Source organism: Mus caroli, chromosome 13, assembly GCF_900094665.2.
Source record: "Mus caroli chromosome 13, CAROLI_EIJ_v1.1, whole genome shotgun sequence".
Lineage (NCBI taxonomy): Eukaryota > Metazoa > Chordata > Mammalia > Rodentia > Muridae > Mus > Mus caroli.
The window spans coordinates 108,069,957-108,092,557 of record NC_034582.1 but is presented as its reverse complement, the minus strand read 5'-3'; the positions used below and the strand labels follow the sequence as shown (position 1 = coordinate 108,092,557).

The following is a 22,601-nucleotide window of genomic DNA, read 5'->3' as shown; positions in this document are numbered from 1 at the left end:
AAGGAAGGAAGGAAGGAAGGAAGGAAGGAAGGAAGGAAGGAAGGAAGGAAGGAAGGAAGAAAGAAAGAAAGGAAGGAAGAAAGAAAGGAAAAAGAGGAAAGAGAAAAGAGAAAAGAAAAAGTTTCTTTGCTAAAACAAACAAACAAACAAAAAAGGATTGATGACAAAGCTACCATGATGTGAATTCCCATCTCACTGAAACTTTTTCTAATGTTTAGGATTCTATTTTCTCTTAAACACATTTGATGAAAGTCTATGTGTTTTCACATATGTTAACAGGAAATAGAGGATTAAAATAAGACTTTTCTTTTTTAAAAAAACAATTTTTATTAGATATTTTATTCATTTACATTTCAAATGCTATCCTGAAAAACCCCTATACCCTCTCCCCACCTTGCTCCCCAACCCACCCACTCCTGCTTCCTGGCCCTGGCGTTCCCCTGTACTGGGGCATATATTGGCATCTTAGCTATGTATGTTCGTGATCGCAATTTATTCTAATGTAGTCTAGGACTAGCATCTATAGTATGTGCTTACGATGTGAAGGTATATAGTCAAAGTTTTCATGATGGAGATGTTTAAAGTAAGGACTTCTGATCCTACACCCAGATAGGTTTCCACGAGACTCGTTTGTAAAAGCATTACATGTGTGGATTTGGAAAATACAAACATTACAGTAAGACTCAAAATGAAAAATGAGGCTAGCATTCTCCACCAGCTTGGTGACAGCCCCCACAAATGACTAACAAGGCTATTTTAGAGTATCTTCCAAACAAGTAGTTCATCCATCTGCAGGTTATACACATACATACACACATGTCCTCATTTTTCTTACTCATATGCAATGCTAAATATTATTTCCTATCTTCATGTTGTTTTCATATCAAGATATACATATCTAATTTATTCTATGACTGGATGAGTCATAGTTCATGTACCCACTCCAGTATTCATTAGATATTTGGTTGGTTTACATTTTTTTGTTTGTGCAACCATAAAAACCAATACTGTAAAAAAAAAAGCTTTAATATTTTATAAACTTCTGAGGAAAGCATTACTCTTAGCAGCTACTGAAATACTGTATAAATACAGCTATAGTCTATGCATATAATAAATACAAATAGAATTATTTTGAACAGGACCCTCTTCAGTTTAAAACACTAATACTGTAACACATAAGTAATGCTGAGAAAACTTATGTGAAGTAGAAAAATGTCAGATCTCCTTAAAATACAAAAAAAAAATAGAATAAAATAAAAATAAAAAGCAGATCATATCCATCAATTTAGGAGCTGGCTCTGTTTAGGGGATTACATAAACTTCTGGAAAGCAAAGAAAATATCATAGCTGGGTTTTCTGTTTTAAATCCTTGTGTTTTCCCATTTTCCATACAAAGCTAACACATCACTGTTTCCTCTCACACAAAACCTTGACAAATACCCACATAGTTTTGACTCTTATGTGACAGGTTTTCCTTCTGAAAATCTGGAAGAACATTCTTAAAAGAGGGAGAGAGATGGGGGCAGTCAGAGAGGGGAGAAGGGAGAGATGAAGAGATGGAGAGAAGGGGGTGCCCAGAAGATTAAAAAAAATATTCTGTCTCAGAAAATCTCTAGTCCATTCTTTTGGGAAATAAACTGAATATTCTTTAATTTAGATAAATTATAGATGTCCCCTGGAAATATATGGAAAGCAATGCAGAGTGCTTTTCAAAATCCTACTCTGGCTATGAGCTCCTTCACACGCCACACATTGCAAGGGATTCCTGGGGAATCCTCTGGCCTGGGCCTGTCTGTGCTTGCAGGCATTAGTCAGGAACCCTAAATTGTGTGATCAATCATAATAAAAGTTTTGGGTTTTAAGAGTGGTCCTGCGCAGCCTGGCAGTGGTGGCACATGCCTTTAATCCCCCAGCACTTGAGAGGCAGAGTCAGGCAGATTTCTGAGTTCGAGGCCAGCCTGGTCTACAGAGTGAGTTCCAGGACAGCCAGGGCCACACAGTGAAACCCTGTCTTGAAAAACAAAAAAAAGCAAAAACAAACAAACAAACAAACAAAAGAGTGGTCCTTCAATGTTGGAAACAAATTAGACCAACCCTCAACTTATTGTCAACTATTAGAATTTGTCTAAAACAAGAGAAAGATTCATAAAATCAACCCATGCTCCGTTTGAAAGACATTTAGTGATGCACACTGCAGGAGCCAGTAGCTGGTTACACATCATTCTACTACATCCACAAGTGAAAAATCTGAGCTCACAAATCCAATCCAACCACCAAAGCTGGAGTGTCTACCTTTATTAACATACTTGCCGGTGTAACAGCAGTCGGGAGACTAACACAATTGTCAGTTCTAAGATAATACTTTCATACCTAGTTAGATAAACTTGGCTACTGATAAGCACATGGACTTTCCTCAGGAAGAGAGTGAAGGCGTATGTCTTGAAAGGAAGTACTTTGAAGTAATTTTAGTATTTTTCAAAACTTTTATATTGATTTATTTAGTAACTTTTGTATTATGACAATATTAATTAATAATTCTACACATGTATGGGGCTTGACATAAAGATGATGTATACCGCTAATATTTAGGATAGGTAGCACTGCTATTTCTAGCCTCCCCCAACACCAGTCAAGCAGAAAAACAGATCCATAGTCTCTCATGTGGAATCTTAAAACACTGTTGAGCAGGTAGAAGACTCATTCAGTGTTTCTATAGCAACAGTGAGCTGTTTTGGTGATCATACAAGCTAGGAGACACATAAGTAAAATAAATATGATGCTTCAAGGGAAACAGAAGAACCGAAATAATCGGCTTCACCACTGTCACCCAACAGATCCACCAACATCAACTTCTATGAGATCTCTTCGGATGAGAACGCTCCTTCTGTCATCAAGAGTGTTGAAGATATTGGTCCTAAATTCATCTTCTCCCTCAAGGTTGGTAAACTTGTCATAAGGATGACAATCCAGGAAGAGGAAGAGAGAAACAAAGAAGTCTAGGCTGAGGAAGAAGTGAAGTAAGGTCTCAATGTACCGATGGCTGTCAGTCCTGAGTGTGCAGTAACACCACCGAGAGAGCTTATTAACATGCACACACAGCTGAGCCTCAGCCCCGATTGTCTGACACAGAAGGGCTGGGGTGAGCCAGGAAGTGAGCTGCTGAGGAGTCCACACGATGTTGCAGATGCTGCAGCACAGGCAGTGCAAAGGATTCTGAGAACTTAAGGTAGATGACAGATAAGTTGAGGGATTTGTGTTTAGTTGTGTGTCCTAGGTAAAGAAGAAATGATATATTTTCAAAGCAAATACAATTACCTAACAAGGCATTATTACAACGGTGTTACTGAGGGGGGAGTGTCCGTTACACTACTCTATGCCTGGAGACCAGGCCTGTTTGCAAAGTTCATCAATATGGTACAAATAGGGCTTTTGTATGGTCATGCTAAGTAGTATCTAAAAATGCTCTGAGAGGATTCACTATAACATAACTGTAAGGATAAGCAACTATTAATCTAAAGATCGAGATTAGGTATTTAGAGAAATTCACAAAAACACACTGTAATCCTGGAACTTGGGAAGCTGAGGTGAGATCGGTGTAAGTTTAAAGCCAGTGAGGACCACAGAGTATGACTAAGAAAGAGTAAAATTGAGTTATGAAAGAATAGCTAATCGAGAAAAGAATGCTAGAAAATCTTTGGAATGTAAATAGGAACACGCCTGTCTCCCTGAGCCAATCGCCACTCCATCTGTGCATTTCCACTAGTCCAGAAACAGCTTCAGCCCTGAAGTTCAGCTTCATGTCTTTAAATGAGTAAAGAATCTTGATTGGTTATCCAGATTTTTTATTTCAGAAAGTGAGGAAGGCCACCACATACTTCATACAATTTTTAATCAATTCACAGTAATAAATAAATAAATAACAGTATTAAGAATATAGGTGTGAGCCATTGTATCAAGTGTCTTCCACACTACCAACTTAATTCCCACCAGTGGGATCAGACAGCTTGGGAGTGCATGACCACTGACTTTTTGATGGTCTTTAATCTTCGGGTGAAAACGTGATCTTTAGTGAGGTTCAGTTCCTTGCCCAAGCCACACTGCTATTCTCCATTCCCCTCACCATGGACAGCATCACTGATAGCATCATGGATAGTTTTTCTTACAGCATTTGCATCTCATGTTATTGTCTACATAGGTAACAGCAGGAAGTGCTCCAGTGAGCATGGCATTGGTGACCATTCACATTCCTCAGTACACCAAGGAAAAGAATCCACTCCTGTATCTGACTGGGATACAAACAGACCAGGTAAGGACAGTACACCTGGCCACACAAATAGAAGTGACTCAAGGCTTATGGATGAGTGTGTCTGCACCTGAAAGCTGAAAAACAAGAGAGACAATTTATGCATCCCAGATGCCAACAAACTAACATCAAACTCCATATGTCCTAAGAAAAATCGACAACCTGCTTTAAGTGGTCAGAGGTGGTTGCAATTATTCTGTTTTTGGTAGGAGGTGATTCAAGTTGCTCAGAACCCTCCTAGAAAACCAAGACAAGAGAGGTTCGGGTTACTATGGGCACATAGTAGGTCTAGAAAGCTGCAATTAATAGCTGGTCTTCAAGCCATATGCTTGAAGACCAGTAGTGCTCAGGCCTAGTTATCCATTTAAATCACCCCAATTACTTTGTTTTAATTTTTAATATTTTTATTACGTATTTTCCTCAATTACATTTCCAATGCTATCCCAAAAGTCCCCATACCCTCCCCCCCCACTTCCCTACCCACCCATTCCCATTTTTTTGGCCCTGGCATTCCCCTGTACTGGGGCATATAAAGTTTGTGTGTCCAATGGGCCTCCCTTTCCAGTGATGGCTGACTAGGCCATCTTTTGATACATATGCAGCTAGAGTCAAGAGCTCCGGGGTACTGGTTAGTTCATAATGTTGTTCCACCTATAGGGTTGCAGATCCCTTTAGCTCCTTGGGTACTTTCTCTAGCTCCTCCATTGGGAGCCCTGTGTTCCATCCAATAGCTGACTGTGAGCATCCACTTCTGTGTTTGCTAGGCCCCGGCATAGTCTCACAAGAGACAGCTATATCTGGGTCCTTTCATCAAAATCTTGCTAGTGTATGCAATGGTGTCAGTGTTTGGAAGCTGATTATGGGATGGATCCCTGGATATGGCAGTCTCTAGATGGTCCATCCTTTCGTCACAGCTCCAAACTTTGTCTCTGTAACTCCTTCCATGGGTGTTTTGTTCCCAATTCTAAGAAGAGGCACAGTGTCCACACTTTGGTTTTCATTCTTCTTGAGTTTTCATGCGTTTAGCAAATTGTATCTTATATCTTGGGTATCCTAAGTTTTGGGCTAATATCCACTTATCAGTGAGTACATATTGTGTGAGTTCCTTTGTGATTGTGTTACCTCACTCAGAATGATGCCCTCCAGGTCCATCCATTTGGCTAGGAATTTCATAAATTCATTCTTTTTAATAGCTGAGTAGTACTCCATTGTGTAAATGTACCACATTTTCTGTATCCATTCCTCTGTTGAGGGGCATCTGGGTTCTTTCCAGCTTCTGGCTATTATAAATAAGGCTGCTATGAACATAGTGGAGCATGTGTCCTTCTTACTAGCTGGAACATCTTCTGGATATATGCCCAGGAGAGGTATTGCTGGATCCTCCGGTAGTACTATGTCCAATTTTCTAAGGAACCGCCAGACTGATTTCCAGAGTGGTTGTACAAGCTTGCAATCCCACCAACAATGGAGGAGTATTCATCAAGGCAATGAAATCTGAATGTAAATAGAAGGCCAGACCAAGCAGCCTGGACCAAGAGATAGTGTGCGTCATAGCCAAACCTCATAACGTTGGCTCACCTTAAGTTAGGCACCTAGCTGGTCTTATAATAGTGTTGTTTCTGTAATGTGCATAGTAGACCTAAAGGAGTTAAAGTCCTAAATAGTTCCAGAGAAAAGAATACTAAATCACTCATGATGTTTTCATCTATCTATCTATCTATCTATCTATCTATCTATCTATCTATCTATCTATCTACCTACCTGTCTGTCTGTCTGTCTGTCTGTCTGTCTATCTATTTTTACTACAAATTGATCTAATGTCATATGAGCAAAGTATTAGTTCATTTTGCATCGCTACAATAAAATGCCCAAGGTTAGCCAAACTTTACAGATAAAGAGGCTTATTTAACCCCTAGTTCCTGAGATTCAGAGATAGCTGCCAGCATTATTTCATCTCTGGTGAGTGTCTCATGGTAGTTGGTATAAGAAAGAAAGGGGAAATGGAAGTTCATTGCCAAGTAGGAAACTGGAGAGAATTCTCCACTCCCCTTTTTAGGACATCCTTCCAGTTAATTAGCTGGTAGATGTTCTACTGGGACCTAACTCTTTTTTTTTTTTTTCCTGTAGACCAGGCTGGCCTTGAACTCAGAAATCTGCCTGCCTCTGCCACCCAGCAACTCTTAAAGGTCTCATCCTCTCTCCACACTGCCACTTTGGGGACCACAGTTTTTCTTTTTATTCCTCCTTCATATATTATACCCCAATTGTAGTTTCTGTTCCCTACCTCCCCCACTCTCCCCTGCCTGTCTCCCCTCTCCTTCAGACCCATGCCCTGAATCTCCCTCCCACCTCAGAAAATAACAGACCGCTCAACAACATCAACCAAACATAGTATAATGAGCTACAATAAGACCAGGCACATGCAATCACATCAAGGCTGGACAGGGCAATCCTGTAGGAAGAGACAGGTCCCAGAAATAAAGTCAAGGACAGCCTCTGCTCTCACTATTAGAATTCCCATATCAACTCAGCTATAACATATATGCAGAGAACCTAGGTCAGACCCCTACAGGCTCTCTGATCCCTGCAACTGCCATGAGTCCCTGTCAGGTGGTTCTTTGGACCATATTCTTGTGATGTCCCTAACTCCTCTGATTTCTCCAATCCTTCCTCTGCCTCCTTAGCAAGACTCCCAGAGTTCCTCAATGTTTGTCCATGGTTCTCTGCATCTGTTCCATCAACTGATGGATGAAGACTCTCTGGTCTCTTTGACGATGATTTAGCTAGGCTCTGGGGGGATGGGGTAGGACTACTCTTTTAATGTGGTGAACTATGAAGTACAAACCACATTGAAATCATGACAGGTTGTGAGAAGCTGGCCTGCCTTATCGGGTCACATCAGCTCACTGCAACAGTTGAGCCTTTACTGAAAGAACAAAAGATTTGGCCACTGGGCCTCTGAGAAAGGAGCCTAAGGGCCCCACCCTGCACCCCACATGTCAGCAGGATTTCCTGGCAGGCTGAAAACACTGACAACCACCGCTTTGCTTTCCAAGTCTGATGTGGTGTTCTTCTCTGTAGGCTGGTGACATCAGCTGCACAGCAGAAATAAATCCACTCAAGCTACCACACACCGCCTCTTCTGTATCTTTCAAGAGTGAAAACTTCCGGCATACGAAAGAATTGGTGAGGAGAAAGCGATGTTGCACCAAGCTTGCCTTTAGTGATCTGGTGTTTGTTGGAATCGTGACTCTTACTTGACCTCAGCAGCTGATACCCTAGAGCAGGGGTTCTCAACCTGTGAGTTGCAATCTATTTGGGCTCAAATGATCCTTTCATGGGGGTTGCCTAAGACCATCAGAAATATCAGGTATTTATGTTATGATTCATAACAGTAAGAAAGTTACAGTTATGAAGTAATAACAAAAAATCATTTTAGAGTTGGGGGTTACCACCACAACATGAGAAACTGTATTAAAGGGTCACAGTATTAGGAAGGTTGAGAACCACTGCCCTAGAGTGTTCTTCTGGCTATAACGGCAAGTGTGAAGTAGGATACAGCAAATACGTTTTCAAGCTTAGGTCGGCAGTTTGCAGCATCAACAGGACACGTGCGGTTAATATGGAGGTGAAAGTGAGCCTAGAGAACATGGAGGGTGCACAGGGTCAGGGGATGGTGAGCAAAGCAGGATCAGCAGAACCAACGCCTGCTCCGCTAACCTTTAAAACCGAGCTCTGTATGATGACTGACCCTGCTCCCCATCTCTGCCTGCCCTCGGAGGAAGAGTTAGTGTACCACCTAGCATGGTTCTTGGCACAGACTCAGTCACTGGGTAAGAGAGCAATAAACTCTAAACAAGTTCTCTGCCATCCCTGCATGTGGAGTGTGTGTGTGTGTTTGTGTGTGTGTGTGTGTGTGTGTGTGTGTGAGAGAGAGAGAGAGAGAGAGAGAGAGAGAGAGAGAGATGTATGTATGTATGTATGTGCGTGCATGATGTGTGTCTGTGTGTCCATATGTGGCTGTATGGTACACAACAAGTATAAGGACTTGCTCGCCTGTGAATGATTCACAGGTTGGGGCACTACACGATTGCTCTCCATCATGTTATCCTGAGACAAGGTCTCTTGCTGCACTGGATGCTCACCATTTTGCCCAGGCTAGATTGCCAGAGAGCTCTCAGGATCCACTTGTCCCTGCACTGTCTCCCCAACACTGGGGTTACAGGCACACAAGCCAGATGAGGCTTTTTATGTGGATGCTGAGGACTTGAACTCTGGTCCTAGTGCTTGCAAATGCTCTTATCCACTGTGGTATCTTCCTGGCTCCCATAGACCCTTTTAAAGAAGCTTTAGTTTTTAGAGCAATTCATCATGAAATCATGTGGAATGTAGAAGACTTCCCTATATACCTCCTGTTGACACATATTCATGGATTCGCCCACCGTTGAAATCCATGATAGAGTAGTACATGTGTCACAAGTGTGACAAGTGACAGAGCTGAACTAACATGTCCTTGCCTGAAATCATTTTACACTGGGGCTCCAGTGTTCACACTATGGGGCTTGAAAATGTATAACAACTTGTGTTCGTTAATTATGGCACCGCATGGGGAGCTTAACGACCCTAAAAATCTGTTATGCTCTGTGTAGTCACATCTCCCTCTCTCCCCTAACACCTGATAACTACTGATTCTTTTACTAACATATCTTAATCTAAGAAATGCATTATTAAGTTTAATAATTAAATTATACTAACTGTTCTTTCTGTTCAATAATTTGCTTGCCTTTATATGTTAGCAACACACTGCCGGTAACATGAGTTAGTTACTGTGTTTTGCCTGTATGGTCATAAATAGTAGAACGAACAGGTGAGCCCTACATTTCACATATTCCTGTTATCTCCAAAGGTATCCGTATGAACAGGAAATAGCTGGGGTGGGGGTGGGGGACCTGCCAACTCTCTTTACATTCTGAAACATGATACCAAAATCTCTTGAAGCAGAGTTACACGTATCAATACCTCAGAGATTCCCCACCTGCGGATGGTGACCCCTTTGGGGTTGAATGACCCCCTTTCACGGAGGTTACCTGAGAACATTGGAAAGCACAGACATTTACATTATGATTCAAAATAGAAGCAAAATTAGTTATAGTTATAAAACAAATTCATGGTCTGGAGTCAGCACAACATGGAGAACTGTATTAAAGGATTGCAGCATTAGGAAGCTTGCACACCACTGCAATAGAGCCCGACAGTGCCTGTATCCAGGGTCCTTCCTAGCACTGAGCTGCATCTGATCTTTTTGTAAAGTTTTAGCATTAGTAACACCGGTCTCTCCCCTCCTTCTCTCTTCCCCTCTCCCCTCTCTCCTGTTGACTCTAATCTGAAAGGACTGCAGAACCACTTCCTGCAGTAACATCACCTGCTGGCTGAAAGACCTTCACATGAAAGCAGAGTACGTTATCAACGTGACAACCAGAGTTTGGAACAGGACCTTTGCTGCTGTAAGTACAAGCCAGACAGTAAGTCCACATACTTTTCCTGGCTTTGCCTCAGGATCATCTGGAGAGCTCATCCGGAGGTCTGTCTCTTAGATGCCACTCCAGCCATAGCATCTCCATGAATAGTATCAAAGATGCCTTTGCTGTCCTTGCCATAAAGAGCATCTTCTCGGTCTCCCACCCAATGTCCCCACAGTTCTCTATTTGCAGTTACAGTTGAATCAAAATGGCCATGCCCCTGTCTCTATCCTTGGGTTCTTAGCTAAGTGTATTATTGCTCTTAAACCATGCAGAAGATAAATCCATCAGGAGGGTCTGTCTCCCTCTATGAAAACAGGCAGGTACTCTACTGTCTTGGTTTAGCTTTAATTTGATGAGTAAATCCAGAAAGTCTACAGCTCTTAGGCTATTTCAATCTCATTGAAAAAGAAAGTACCAAAAAAAATTAGCATGGTTTCTCTGGACAGCAAGTGTGAGCGTACGATAGAACAATTGAATGTGGATTGAGAAGCCAGTGTCTTGGTCTGGCAGCAACAATGTAAAGAGGGACAACAGAAGAAGGGGCAGGCCTCAGCCTCTGTGATCCTGGCTGCCTGAATGACTAGCGACTCTTTCCTCCAATGTTGGCTCTGATTGTTGACAAGATATCTTAGTCTGAATCTCCCGGGCTCTGTATGGCTCTCGGTGGATGTTTCTTTTTATACTCTGTTCCCTCCATTTTTCACCGTTTCAGTCATCAATAATCTCCATTCTCTCTGTTGATTAGAGAGCGCCCTCCTAACTGGCCCTGGAGTCAAAACGCAGTCAGGTTGAGGCAAGATATAATATGAAAACAGAAAGTTTAGGGAAAGATTACAGAACTGGGGAGTTGGGGTTCCTTTTGAAAACCTTCTCTTCTTTTGTTTGCTGGTCAATTGCATGGGCGCTGGAGCCTCTGGGACAACTCTGTGTCCTAAGATGTGACACACTGAGTTGGATGCAACCTCCTGCCCCCCGCCCCCCTGCCAGCTGCTGCAGCTTAGTGTTCAGTCTTACCAATTGGTTCCTGGCTCCTTAGATCTGAGGAGCAAATATTTTCATTACGATCTTTGCCAAGTGGGAAGGAAAACTGACTTTTGCACATGAAAGTATCGTCTCTCCAGCTCTGTGAAAAGTATTTGGGTCTTCTGGAGTTTTCTTGAAGCTACACCAGTTTAACCATCAGGCTTTGTGGAAAGCGCCCCCTCAACGGGTTCAGAGGCAGCCTTTCTTTTGTGGAAGCCAAGTTCTTAAGCAGGGAGAGAATTTACTTTTTCACAATAGTTACAGTTGGTAAACCAAGAAAGCACTGCTCAGCGTCACTAGGTGTCAAGCCCAGCAGGCCCTTCCTGACCCCTGAGATTTACTTTGATTTACTTTAACAGCCAAATAGATGATTCAGTCTGAGATTCAGGTCTCATTTCCAGTATTCGGCCCACGATGCAGTGTCTCCTCTTATTCCTTCTTGTGATGCAGTATTCGTCAGCCTAGGACTGATCTCATACTGACTGCTCAGACTTCACAACAGCATTGGCTGCCTTTTGTGTGGAAAACCTTGGTGAAGGCTAGCAAGTGTGCAACTTTGTTCTCCTGGCTCTGTGAAGCACACCTGCTTCTGTTGGTTAACATTGTAGGACATTTGGTATGTGTAAGACCAGCCAGCTCTGAATGGGCAGCCAGATTAGCTTTGTAAGAGCAATTATTTCATCGCACAGTCTACAGGGGATAGTAATGTCACTGCCACTTTCCACTTAAATTTCTACTATTATCAAAACTTTAAAAAGATGTATTAATTTGTGTGAGGTGCCTGCATGAATTTGTATGTATGTAATACATGCATGTAGGTGCCCTTGAAGGTCAGAAAGGGGGACTGGAATTTCTGTAATTGGAGGTGCGGGTGGGAATTGAGCTCAAGTCTATCACAAGAGCAGTAAGGACTCTAACCAGCTGAGCCATCTCTCCAAACACACGTCCCGTGTAAATACTCACCTCTAATAATGTTTAAAAGATCAGCGTTTAGGGTAATGGATGACCCAATCTTCCTTCTTGAGAAAATTAAGAAGAACCAGAGACTGGGCCAGCAGAAAGGAAAGAAATCGCTCACTTTTTGGAAATATGTTCTCTCTAGCTGGCTCCTGTGTATAGTCAGCAAATTAGTTCATGAAGATGTTGTACCTTGGTAACCAGAACAACAGAGTCCTAATAGCCAGAGCATCTGAATGGCTCTAATATCTGAGTGCTGGGTTCTGCCTCACATAATTACGATGCTCACAGTTTGTGTTGTATGCGTGCCAATCGTGTTCCCATTGAGCAGACTGTTTTTCTGTAAAGACATTGATGGTGACATGGAAACTTACTTTATGTTCTTACTCATGGCACCAGCAAACATACATGTCCCTCCTATACATCTTCTCCACAGACAGTACCATCTGATCGGAATGATTCCACATGTCCCAATCTAAGAATCATTCCTAATGTGATGATGTCACATGTCAGAAGGCTGAAGGTCTCTGCTGCCAACGCGTGCTGTCAAGTTCAGCGATGCTCTTAGGTAGTGAGAGTTTGTGCGCCCAAGAGGAAACGCAAAGGCTGCTTTTCTCACTTCTTTATGTGTTTTGATCAGAGCCAGGTAAAAGAGTATTATTGTGTGCAATTTTCTTTTATGCATCAAGCTTCATTTAGTTTAAGGAAAAACACAGTCTGGGTGACCAGCTTGTCCATTTAAAGCCAGGTCTTACAAGCCTTCATTTTCAAATTTGAAAAAATGTAAGGATGTGTTTCCAAGGCTCCTGTCTGGGTGTCACCCTAAATTTGGCTTAATGTGCAGAGACAGGCTCCAATCATTGAACAGTTCAAAGGCTGCTCAGCAACTTCTCATGGGTCTTTGTGGCAAGTTCAAGCATGCAAAAGACTAAATCTTCAGGCCTGGCTTTTCTTCTTGTGACTTTCCATCAGGAACTAAATAATCTTAAACATCGCAGGTTTCCCGTGCTTTTTGCTGGGAGGGTAAAATATTGGTTTTCTGTGTTCCAGTCGACTTTCCAGACTGTGCAGCTGACAGCAGCAGCAGAGATCGATACACATAACCCTCAGCTCTTCGTGATTGAGGAAAATGCTGTCACGGTGAGTGTGTGGCGTCCCTCCCTGGGCAGACATTCTAGTACATGAAACACGAGCCATCATTCTTCTCATCTGTGTGCACAGAGAAAGCTCTAACTGCAATGCTCAAGGTCTGGGCTTTCTTAGGTTGAGATCTGGTAAGAGTGTCTGACATTCAGAAAGTCCAGACGTGCTTGCCTTCTTCCCAGCCTCTCATATTGCAAAGCTGGCTTTCTATAAGTGAGGATCCCCTCAAGAAGGAACAAACAGAGGGGCTCTGTGTTTGAATACCATGGTGATGTGTCATGCCTAAAGCAGGATCACCTCTTCCTGTGCTGTGAGAAACCATCAGGACCTGAGGCATAAGTCCTCCATCATTGTGACTAAAATCCTGAATTGGATCTAGAACACTGTAAATATATATGTAAATAAGGCATCTTTTAAAACGTTTTAAAAGTGCTTCTTATAACCAGACAGCGACATGTCCATTCACTGCCTTGCATTCTAGGGAACTACAAATGAAACCTTCATTTAAGGGGGGGGGGGCACTATAGAGAAGTGTCCCTTTACAGAAGACAAAGGCTCTCTGTTCCACAGGCTGGCACAGGCAGCCTTCCTTCGCAGTGAGCCTCTGGTTAGCATGTGCCATTTTTAGATACAACAGAATTTCCATACCCAGCGAATCTGCTGGCAGAGCCCTGAGCATTTTCCTCCCAAGCCTTTTGTTTAAGAACTGGAAGCCAGTTCACGACTCTGCCCCCAAGGCCAGCTGGACAGTTGGCCTCTGTCCAGTGCTCCATCCTACAGAACGGCTAGAAAGCGGAGGGCCCCGTGAACTCTGGGCCTTTCTCAATGCCTGTGTTGAGTTCACAACACTGCTGTCCCACTTTTGCCCCAGGAAAAATGATCCACACAATAAAGGCTGCTTTTCTGCCTCTGGATTGGGAACCTTGGCAAAAGCCTACACCCTCTCTGCAAAGGTTGGGCATGGAAAGCCAGAAATGGAGCCAAAGAAAGAGCAGACTCTAAACTGGAACTGCCGTGAACCCAGTCATGGGAGAAAGCAATATACCTGCTTTCAAAGCTCTGTTTAGGAAAATGCACATTCGAGTGATATGTGAACTCTACTAAAGTCTTTCTTTCATGAAAGCAGCCTTTGAACATAGTCATTGAAAATCCAAAGCTTTATTTTCAGGAATTTATCAAATTTTTCTTTTCTTGGTTTCTCTGTGGGCAATACTAATTAGTACCAGAAGCTGACTTCTACGTGTGTCTGCAAAATTATTCTGTAATCCAAACAATAATTTGGATAAATTCTGAGGAATACTTGGAATCCAAATCATATATTGGCACACCCGTATATGAAGATATCCAGGTTCTTTTCGAAATCTGATACGTGAAGTATATTGTGCTCAAGGGTGCAGGGAGAACCCAAGAGCCAGTCTATGAGCTCGGAAATATGGCCAAGGGACTGTGCTACGACAGAGCAGTGAACTATATGGAATTTATAGTAATTTCATTCAGAACATTTTAGCGTGTCAATACAAGCAAGGAGAAACAAAGTCACGGAGGGTAGCTTTTTATTTGCTCCATAGCTTATTAAAAATCAGCTCTTTTGTCACTGACATTTAACATATTATCAAGTAAATAAATTAACTATTGTCCCCTTTTGCTCTGTAATCCCTTAAGACTATATTATGAAGATCCATTTCTCAAATCAAGAAAAAGAATGTGAAGGGTCACTGTTCAAGTCCCTGGGACTGCCATTTGCATGCTAATTGCCACAATGATCAACAAGGGACATGGGCATAGAGTCATAAATACATTCCAGGACAATATGACCACTGAAAATGTCAACCTCACCCCTGAGATATCCATTCTACTTTCCAGTGTTTTATATCAAACTTGAATGAAACTGGAATCAGTATTTAACAAGCCAATGCAATGTTACTGGATGAGAGGAGGGAGGGTTGAAAGAGACCATGCTTTGCCCCACTCTTAGGGTGCTTTAATTTCCTTGGATCACAGAAATGTGCACCAGAAACTGAGGTGCCTGCCTTAAACAAAGTGCCTTCAGCTCAGCATAGCCCTGAGACACTAATATGGCTGAGGAAGAGAAGGGAGAAAGGCTATGCTTCCCTGAGTTTTTAGATTGTCTCTACAATGTGTTCTGTATGATGCTTGAGGGGTGAATGCCATCAGGAGAAGTGACGGCTCCCCTCTACCACTGCGGATTGTATTTATCAATTATTGAGTTGCACTAGGCACTTTTGTTTTTCTGCTAAGTAGATAACTCAGTTTGGAGCATGTGTTCATTTGCAGATTCCCCTCATGATAATGAAACCCACGGAGAAAGCAGAAGTACCGACAGGGGTTATCATAGGAAGCATAATTGCGGGAATCCTTTTGCTGTTGGCGATGACTGCAGGTTTGTGGAAGGTAAGAAAACTTCATGGCTAACGTGGCACTCCCGAAGGCTCCTGTTTTGAATTCCGTACAAAATACCAACCTGAATACGGCATAGTACCTCTTACCATTGAGAAAAGAAATACAAGATTGTATGTACTTTCTTACTTAAGTCTTTGAAAACCAATAGAGGCATTGTTTTTCAGCACCCTGAAGATTTTGTTCAGCTGCAAATAAATAGAATGACAGAAATTCAGTTTCACACAAAATGAAACCTAACTCTCTGGATATAAATTTCACCAACACACGGGTGTGAAGACATTAGTCAGTACCTGTGCATGTCCCCCAAACCGCCAGGCACTCCAGAGGGGCTGCAGAGAAGTGGGCAGCAAAACAGGTCAAAGGCACCTGCTTGCCGAATGAGCCAGGGGTGGTAATGTCATTCCTTTAATTGTGGGTATTTTCTGGACACAGTATGGTGTGGATGCATGTGTCTGTTAGGTAATGATCATATCAACATAACTAGTTACAGGTTGGTAACAGGTTATGTTATCATCTTACAGCTCGGCTTCTTCAAAAGACAATATAAGAAAATGGGCCAAAATCCAGATGAAATGGATGAGACCACAGAACTCAACAGCTAAACCATTGGTGGATACCACTGTGTGGGGGCTAGCAGCATCCCTGCCAGGGCTCGCTGGTGTGGTGAATGGACTTCTTTTAAAGTCCACCTTTAAAAAATTTAATAGGTAAACTAGCCTGGTCAGTTGAGGATGATAAAATTGTGGGTGGTGTGGTTAGGGGTAGAAAGACCAAAGACATCATATAGAAAGGGGGAAAGTTATTTTCAGACTGGCTAGTCCAGCGTTTACCTTCTAACAGGGCGATGGGATACTTCTAGACATGACAAACCTTCAAGAAAATGGAAATGTTTTTCAGATTTGGGGGTGGAAAAGTGCATGGGGAATGTTCTTTTTAATTTGCTTATCAGTAACATTTAAAGTGGAAAGTAACTGGTGTGTATATTATACATAATATATATGTTATATATTATCAATATAGCATATATATTAAACATATATAATTTGACATAAATGATAATAGGTTATATATTTATATGTATGTATATATGTATATGTATAAATATACTGAGTACTTTCTTCAGACATATATTAATATTGTAATGAAAAAATGAATGTTTGTTGACAAGAGAGACAACCAGCATAGATTGTTTTTCAATGTATGCTGCTCCTCAAAGGATGCCACTTAAAGGATATCTTTAAGTGATAATCTTATTTATTAACTAAGTTTAAAAAGAAAAAAAAGACAGTAATCTCAGCTACCACTCAGGAAGCTGAGACAGGACCTGGAGTCTGAGGTCTCCCTGAGCTGTAGCATGAGTTCAAGGCTATCCGGGACGATTTAAGAAGACCCTGTCTAAAAGCAAAGGAGGAAATGACCCCTAGGGCTTAGCTTAATGGTAGAGTTCTTGTTTAGTGGCTTCTTAAAAGAAATGAAGTAGATAAACGGTATGCTTTCTTACTATGAGCATGCTTGAAATGCTCAGATAACCAAGAGAAACCTTTTATTTAACTAACCTGCTCCCCTTTCCTGCTGCCTCTGTGACAGAAGCCCCCTGCAGCCTGCCTTTCTCCCCAGCAGTTATCCACTTTCCTCTATCCACCATCTACATCTCCTACAGCATGGACACACACACACACAATCCCAGGTGTTGGGCTGAGAAAGTCCTCTGTTTATCTCCCACACCTGTGTGATTATACACTCCTTAACTTTAGGGAGCTAGTTTCATTTGCTGCTAAACAAGTAATTAAACTACCCCTGAATTTGTAGCTGTTTCCTGTTAGATATAAGAATAATACATAACTGGAAAGGCTCGGGGGTTTGTAAGCTGGAGCAGCAGCAGAGATCACTACCTTGGCAGGAGCATCCTCTGTGCTGGATTCAGGTGGGCACAACTGTTCAGCCCTAACTCTTGAAACTCTGGGTTGACAGAAGGTCCAACAGCCTGTATTTTAACAACCTCTCAGTCCTTGCGATGTAAACAGACCTCACTCCAGGGAAGCGTGGCCCTTTCCTACTGTTTGCCCCTCATTTCCCAGACTATACATTCTCTAGAAGAGAGTGGGGAGAGCAGGGCTCAGGAACCGCTGTAAAACTCACTTTGTCACACACTTTATGCAAAAAGCTTTGGCCTGGTCTCTAGGAACTTCATTATTCTCCTTATGAAAGAGGAAGTCAGGGTTAGGGCTAGGCAGTGACTCAATCTTAAAAGCCACCCTTAAGGACGTCCTGTTCTATATCCTCCAAGGATAAGACCTAGAGATGTCAGAGAAAAAACCAACTTGTCCATGTGTGGATGGATGGCTCTGACTGCCTTCGTGCCAAGCCCCTGGGTGGCAGTCCAGAGCTACTTGGACCACTTAACAGCTCACTCCAGCCTTGATAAAGCCAAATAAACAAGGAAAAAAATATTAGCTGTAAATGTCAGGGGGGTACAGCAAAAACAGCTTGGTACTCTTTTAGTTACGTGATCCAGATTCTTTTAACGGCTGTGTCGTTCTAACCAAAATTTTAAAGGGTGCAGAAACCAGTCATTAGGTTGCTAGAGAATATTTCACACAGTATGTTAATTTATTGCACACTCATGTGTGTGTGTGTGTGTGTGTGTGTGTGTGTGTCTGTGTTAGCCTGGGTTACAACTAAGACTCAGACACAGTCCTGTAAGCCATTTCTCAACCCACCCTCTGTGCTTTGAGCTTAGCAGTATTGTCATTTTGAAGCAGACAGTTTTAGGAGAGAAGGGGCTGCCTTATGCCTTACAAGGTTTTAAGCAGTCATCCCTGGCCTCTACTGACTCCTTCTCCCATGATTTTGACAATAACATATATCCCCAGGTCTTACTAAATGACACCTGTATTTTTCAAGGAATTTTAAGCAAAGATGGGGGTGGGGGCAGGTAGACTGTATTTGAGAGGAAATGATGTGGTCCATTCAACCACAGCTTTGCTTTACAGGACTCAAAGTTGTCAGGGTGAAAGATACATCTCATAAATGGTAGATCATAAAATGTGATCTTAAGAACCTGAGTGGCTTCTTGCATGGCCACTACACAACAGCAACACAGTGACACAGTCTAATAAAGAAATGGGACTCACTTAAAAGTCACATATCACTCATTGTAGCAGCAAACTATAAACGTCTAACTGGGCAGGTGCCTTTCTAGTTAGCAGTGTTGTTTTTACACGACAGCGAAACTTGCCTTTTTAACTGTGAAGAAGAAAGACAACTAGGCCAATTTACTCTAGTCACCTCAGTGATTATTCCTGATACATAGCTGAACCCGACATGTGAGAACCGCACCAAGATTTCACTGAACAGAAGGCAGGATTCTCAGCTGAGCTCCCTCATCTCTCTCCGTGCACACAGAGGACAACTCTACACACCATCTCGTAGGACTCGCCCTTCATGTACTTTCAGGAAGGGCGGAGCCATCAGCAGGAAAAACATCCAGAGGCAAAAGATAAACGTGGGGGGAAAGTTGGAAGTACAAGATTTACTACTTTAAAGTATAAAGACATAGTCACTGTGTAAATATAGAGATTGTATTGTTTGTACTTGGTTTTGGCAAAGGAAGCTGAAACGTAAATGTATATATTGCACAGCTGTCTTAGAATTGTCTATTTTTTAAAGAGGAAACTGTCCTATTTCTCAAGTGATAAGTAATCCTGGTAAGATGTAATATTTGCTGGTTTTAATTAAATGTGTCTTGTCATTTTTCTCTCCACCAAAAGTATATAAGATGGATGTGTTTGCTTGTACATCGACTTGGTGAATTTATCTGACTTCCTAAAAACAATCCAATTGTAGTAATTGACATAAAGAAAAGCACAAGAACCAGACAGAAACGCCTTATTTAACTGTAAACTGTCCTTTTCATACCCTGTTGTTAAATATCATTAAAAGTGTTTTGACAGTATGCTGCTCTCTCCTTGGGTTTTTACTGCAACACTACACATATAGGGACCGCTTTCGCTTCAGCACACATTCAAAATCTAATTCTAGGCAACTCAGGCCATCAGCAGCATAAGTTTCTGTTCTCACAGAAAGTGAAAGCACCTGATGCGCTGCAACCTGCACAGCACAATTTAAACATTTGAATGTTAAGTGGGGGGAGGGGCTTAAGTGCTTAAGAACTTACACACACTGAAATGAGCATGCTGCAGATTAAAGCTGGACACAGTTACAGACTGCCTTCACTGTGTGCATGCCAGACTGCTGCAGAATTCGGGAAAAGGTTGAGTGTGTTGACCTCCCCTCAATGATAAAATAGCTCCCATTTAGGTATCAGGCATTCTTTCATGTGGTCTTCTACCTGAACAAAACCAAACCAAACCAAACCCTGAAACTGTGTTTAAGATACAATGTTGGAGGAAAGAAAAAGTTGTTTTGGTTTTAGTTTTCTGGTTTGGGGGTTTGTTTTTATTTTTCCTTTACAGATTTTTTTTAATTTAAAAAGTTGCATATAAAGTATTTTCAAGATATTCTTTCCCCTTACCCAACTCTTCCCAGATTCTCCTCACCTCCCTACTTATCTAATTTTGTTTCTCTATCTCTCTCTCTCAAAAAAAAAAAAAAAAAAAAGATAAAATAAAACAAAAGTAGCACACACACAAAAAAGCATGGAATCCACTGTGTTGACCACCACAGGGTCTGCCCTGGAGGGTGGTTGATAAACTGAGTGACGCTCCATTAATGTCCATTAATGTCCCAACAGATGTCAATTGCAAACGGCTGGTCAATCAGGGTGGGACTTCATGTCTGCTTCTCAATGCGGGCATTTAAACCCTATGTCAAAGCCATCATCTGGTCCCAGACAGGTCGCTGTATAATTTTATATTTACTCATGTGCAAAAGGTAAGTGACTCCTCTTATTAATTCTATATTAGTATTAAAAAGTATAAACACTTCCTTAACAGCCTCTCCCTCACCCTATTGTAACTTTTCATTTTTTAATAAGATAGCAATTAAAGATCAGACATTAGATCTCACTTAAAGACCACTCCAGCCTTATAGAATGGCTACAATTAACTAAACTTTTTGCTTCAAGTCAATACAGGATTTAAGTCAGTCACAATTATAGCCCTGCATCTACTGCCCTCTGTTGGATGATCCAACTAACTACAACACACAGTCGTCTAGAAGAGCTATGCTTGCCCAATTAAATTTAATCAGATGCTGTTTCACATCTGTATGTGGTACAACTTCCATGTCAAGTGTGTTCCATTTGAGACACAGTATGTGAAACCAACAGCACAAGTATTCATTCCGTAAGTATTTGAGAACATACTATAGCCTCATGCACTGGTTAGGCCCTTGATCTCGTGCAGCTGAGGCTAACGGAGGTGATAAGCTACTGCATGTAGTACTTCAGGTAGCATTAGGTACCGTAGCAAATATGAGACGGAGGAAATGGACGGGATTCCACTTTCATGCCAGGAAGTCTGTGAAGGCTCTCTTTAGAAATAACATTCAGAGACTAGAACAAGAAGCAGGGTACATACATCTCAGAAGGAAGACTAACCTAGGAAAGGTAGGTGTAGCCTGCCCACACCAGCCTCAGCAAAGCAGCAAGCCTGGAGCTGAATGGGAGCTGGGAGGAAGGCTAACTCTGTTGGATCACAGAGGTAACTCTGGGACCTGGGGTCCCAGTACCTGTGAGAAGCCCTCACTAGAAAGATGTGTTAGGCTGGAAGTGGTAGAGGCAGCGTGGCCATTAGGTGATGCCTGTAATCCACGAGTCCTGGACTATGAAGGGGTGGGTGGGTAAAGAAACGAGATTCAAGCCTCACCCAGACATCCTGTTAGCCCAGGCATTCACACTCAAGCAGTCAAAACCAGGATCCAAATGACAGCTTTGTAACCACTTCTCTCAAAACATTCTGAAGCCATATTGTGACCCTGCGTGACCTTACTCAAAGGATAAAAATCTAGAGGCTCTAGATGTCATCAATGAGTGGACATCTGCTACTGTGCGCAGACACGAGCCTGTCCATTCTCTACCACTCAAGGGCATCTGGAGCATAAACATGAGCTCACGATGATCGTGTTTCCTGAGGGAAGTCTCCTCAGAACCACAGCCACAGTCCAAAGCGAGCAATCTGTAAAAGACGCTGCTCCTTTTTAAAACTATTCCTCTACCTGCTTTAAGAGCCAACTAGCAGCTGCTGCGTGTCAGGATGATGTCAGCCCCTCAATCTCTCAGGAACCAATCCACTCTGCCACCCCTGCTATGGTAAGGATTAATGGATCATCTGTTGGATTCCAGTGCTGGGCCCTGCAAACTTTCAACCATGTTCTATTCTGGTTCTTCCAGCACGTCTCAGGTCACATCCTACATCTGCATGCCGGAGACTTAAAAGCACAGTCTGGGTCCCACACTATATAAAGCCTACTTAATGATAGCACAATTCTTTAAAACCATTTTTAATTGCTCTATGTTCTTTAAAAACATGATCTTCAATAAGGTCCTTTTAAAGAACATTTGAATAGGACAATCTGTTTGTTGTTGGTTGGTTTGTTTTTGTTTTTGTCTTTGTTTTGTTTTGTTTTGTTTCTCTGTGTAGCCCTGTTGTTCTGGGACTATGTAGACTACACTGGCTTCACACTCTGAGATCATCTCTAAAGCTAATACTAAAGGCATGCATTACCATTCCCAGTTCTAGTAGAGATAGCTTAAAAATTAAAAGCACCTTACATGAACATTAAAAGCAACATATCAGCGCCACAGCTGTGAAGTCCTAATGATATACACAGGTCTACTAACTTTATCTGCTTTCAGGTGTAGAGGAAGTGACTCCAACCCACAGCCCTTGATCCCTCACATAAAGACCAAGGCTCGGAGGAAGATCAGGAAGGTTCTAGACTGAGAGAAGGCTGAGGCAGACAGATGGCCCTCGATCACTAAAGAAGGGGAAATGGGGCTTTTTCTTTCTTCTCAGTGTCCTATGTACCTAATCCCTAGGGATGAACCAAGAACACAGACAAGTAACGGAGAGATTCCTGAAGCTGCACAACTGTCCTGTCACTCACAGCCACTCGGGACAGATGATCTTCCCATGACAGTAAAGGTGGAGGGCAGGGTTGTCAGAGCATAGGCATTCTGAAAACAGTCCCTGAATATATGCGCTAATTAGGTAAAAATGTGATTTTCCTGGATATCACAGGGATAACCTTTCAAAGCAAGAGAAAAATCC

The 22,601-nt window shown here is 42.1% G+C and overlaps 1 protein-coding gene across 2 annotated transcripts in view; it reads left to right on the top strand.

Moving 5' to 3' along the window:
- Positions 1-15,993, top strand: part of Itga2 (integrin subunit alpha 2) — a 93,027-nt gene extending 77,034 nt beyond the window's left edge. Inside the window, exons 24-30 of one of the 2 annotated variants that reach the window (XM_021180415.2) lie at positions 2,835-2,937; positions 4,196-4,306; positions 7,385-7,489; positions 9,694-9,807; positions 12,856-12,945; positions 15,244-15,360; positions 15,891-15,993. In XM_021180415.2, the coding sequence (XP_021036074.1) occupies positions 2,835-2,937; positions 4,196-4,306; positions 7,385-7,489; positions 9,694-9,807; positions 12,856-12,945; positions 15,244-15,360; positions 15,891-15,971 (721 nt within the window). In that variant the 3' untranslated portion in view covers positions 15,972-15,993. Of the gene's footprint in view, positions 1-2,834; positions 2,938-4,195; positions 4,307-7,384; positions 7,490-9,693; positions 9,808-12,855; positions 12,946-15,243; positions 15,437-15,890 lie in introns of those variants that run through there. The other variant, XM_029468487.1, reaches the window with a different exon arrangement.
- The last annotated feature ends 6,608 nt before the right edge of the window (positions 15,994-22,601 follow it).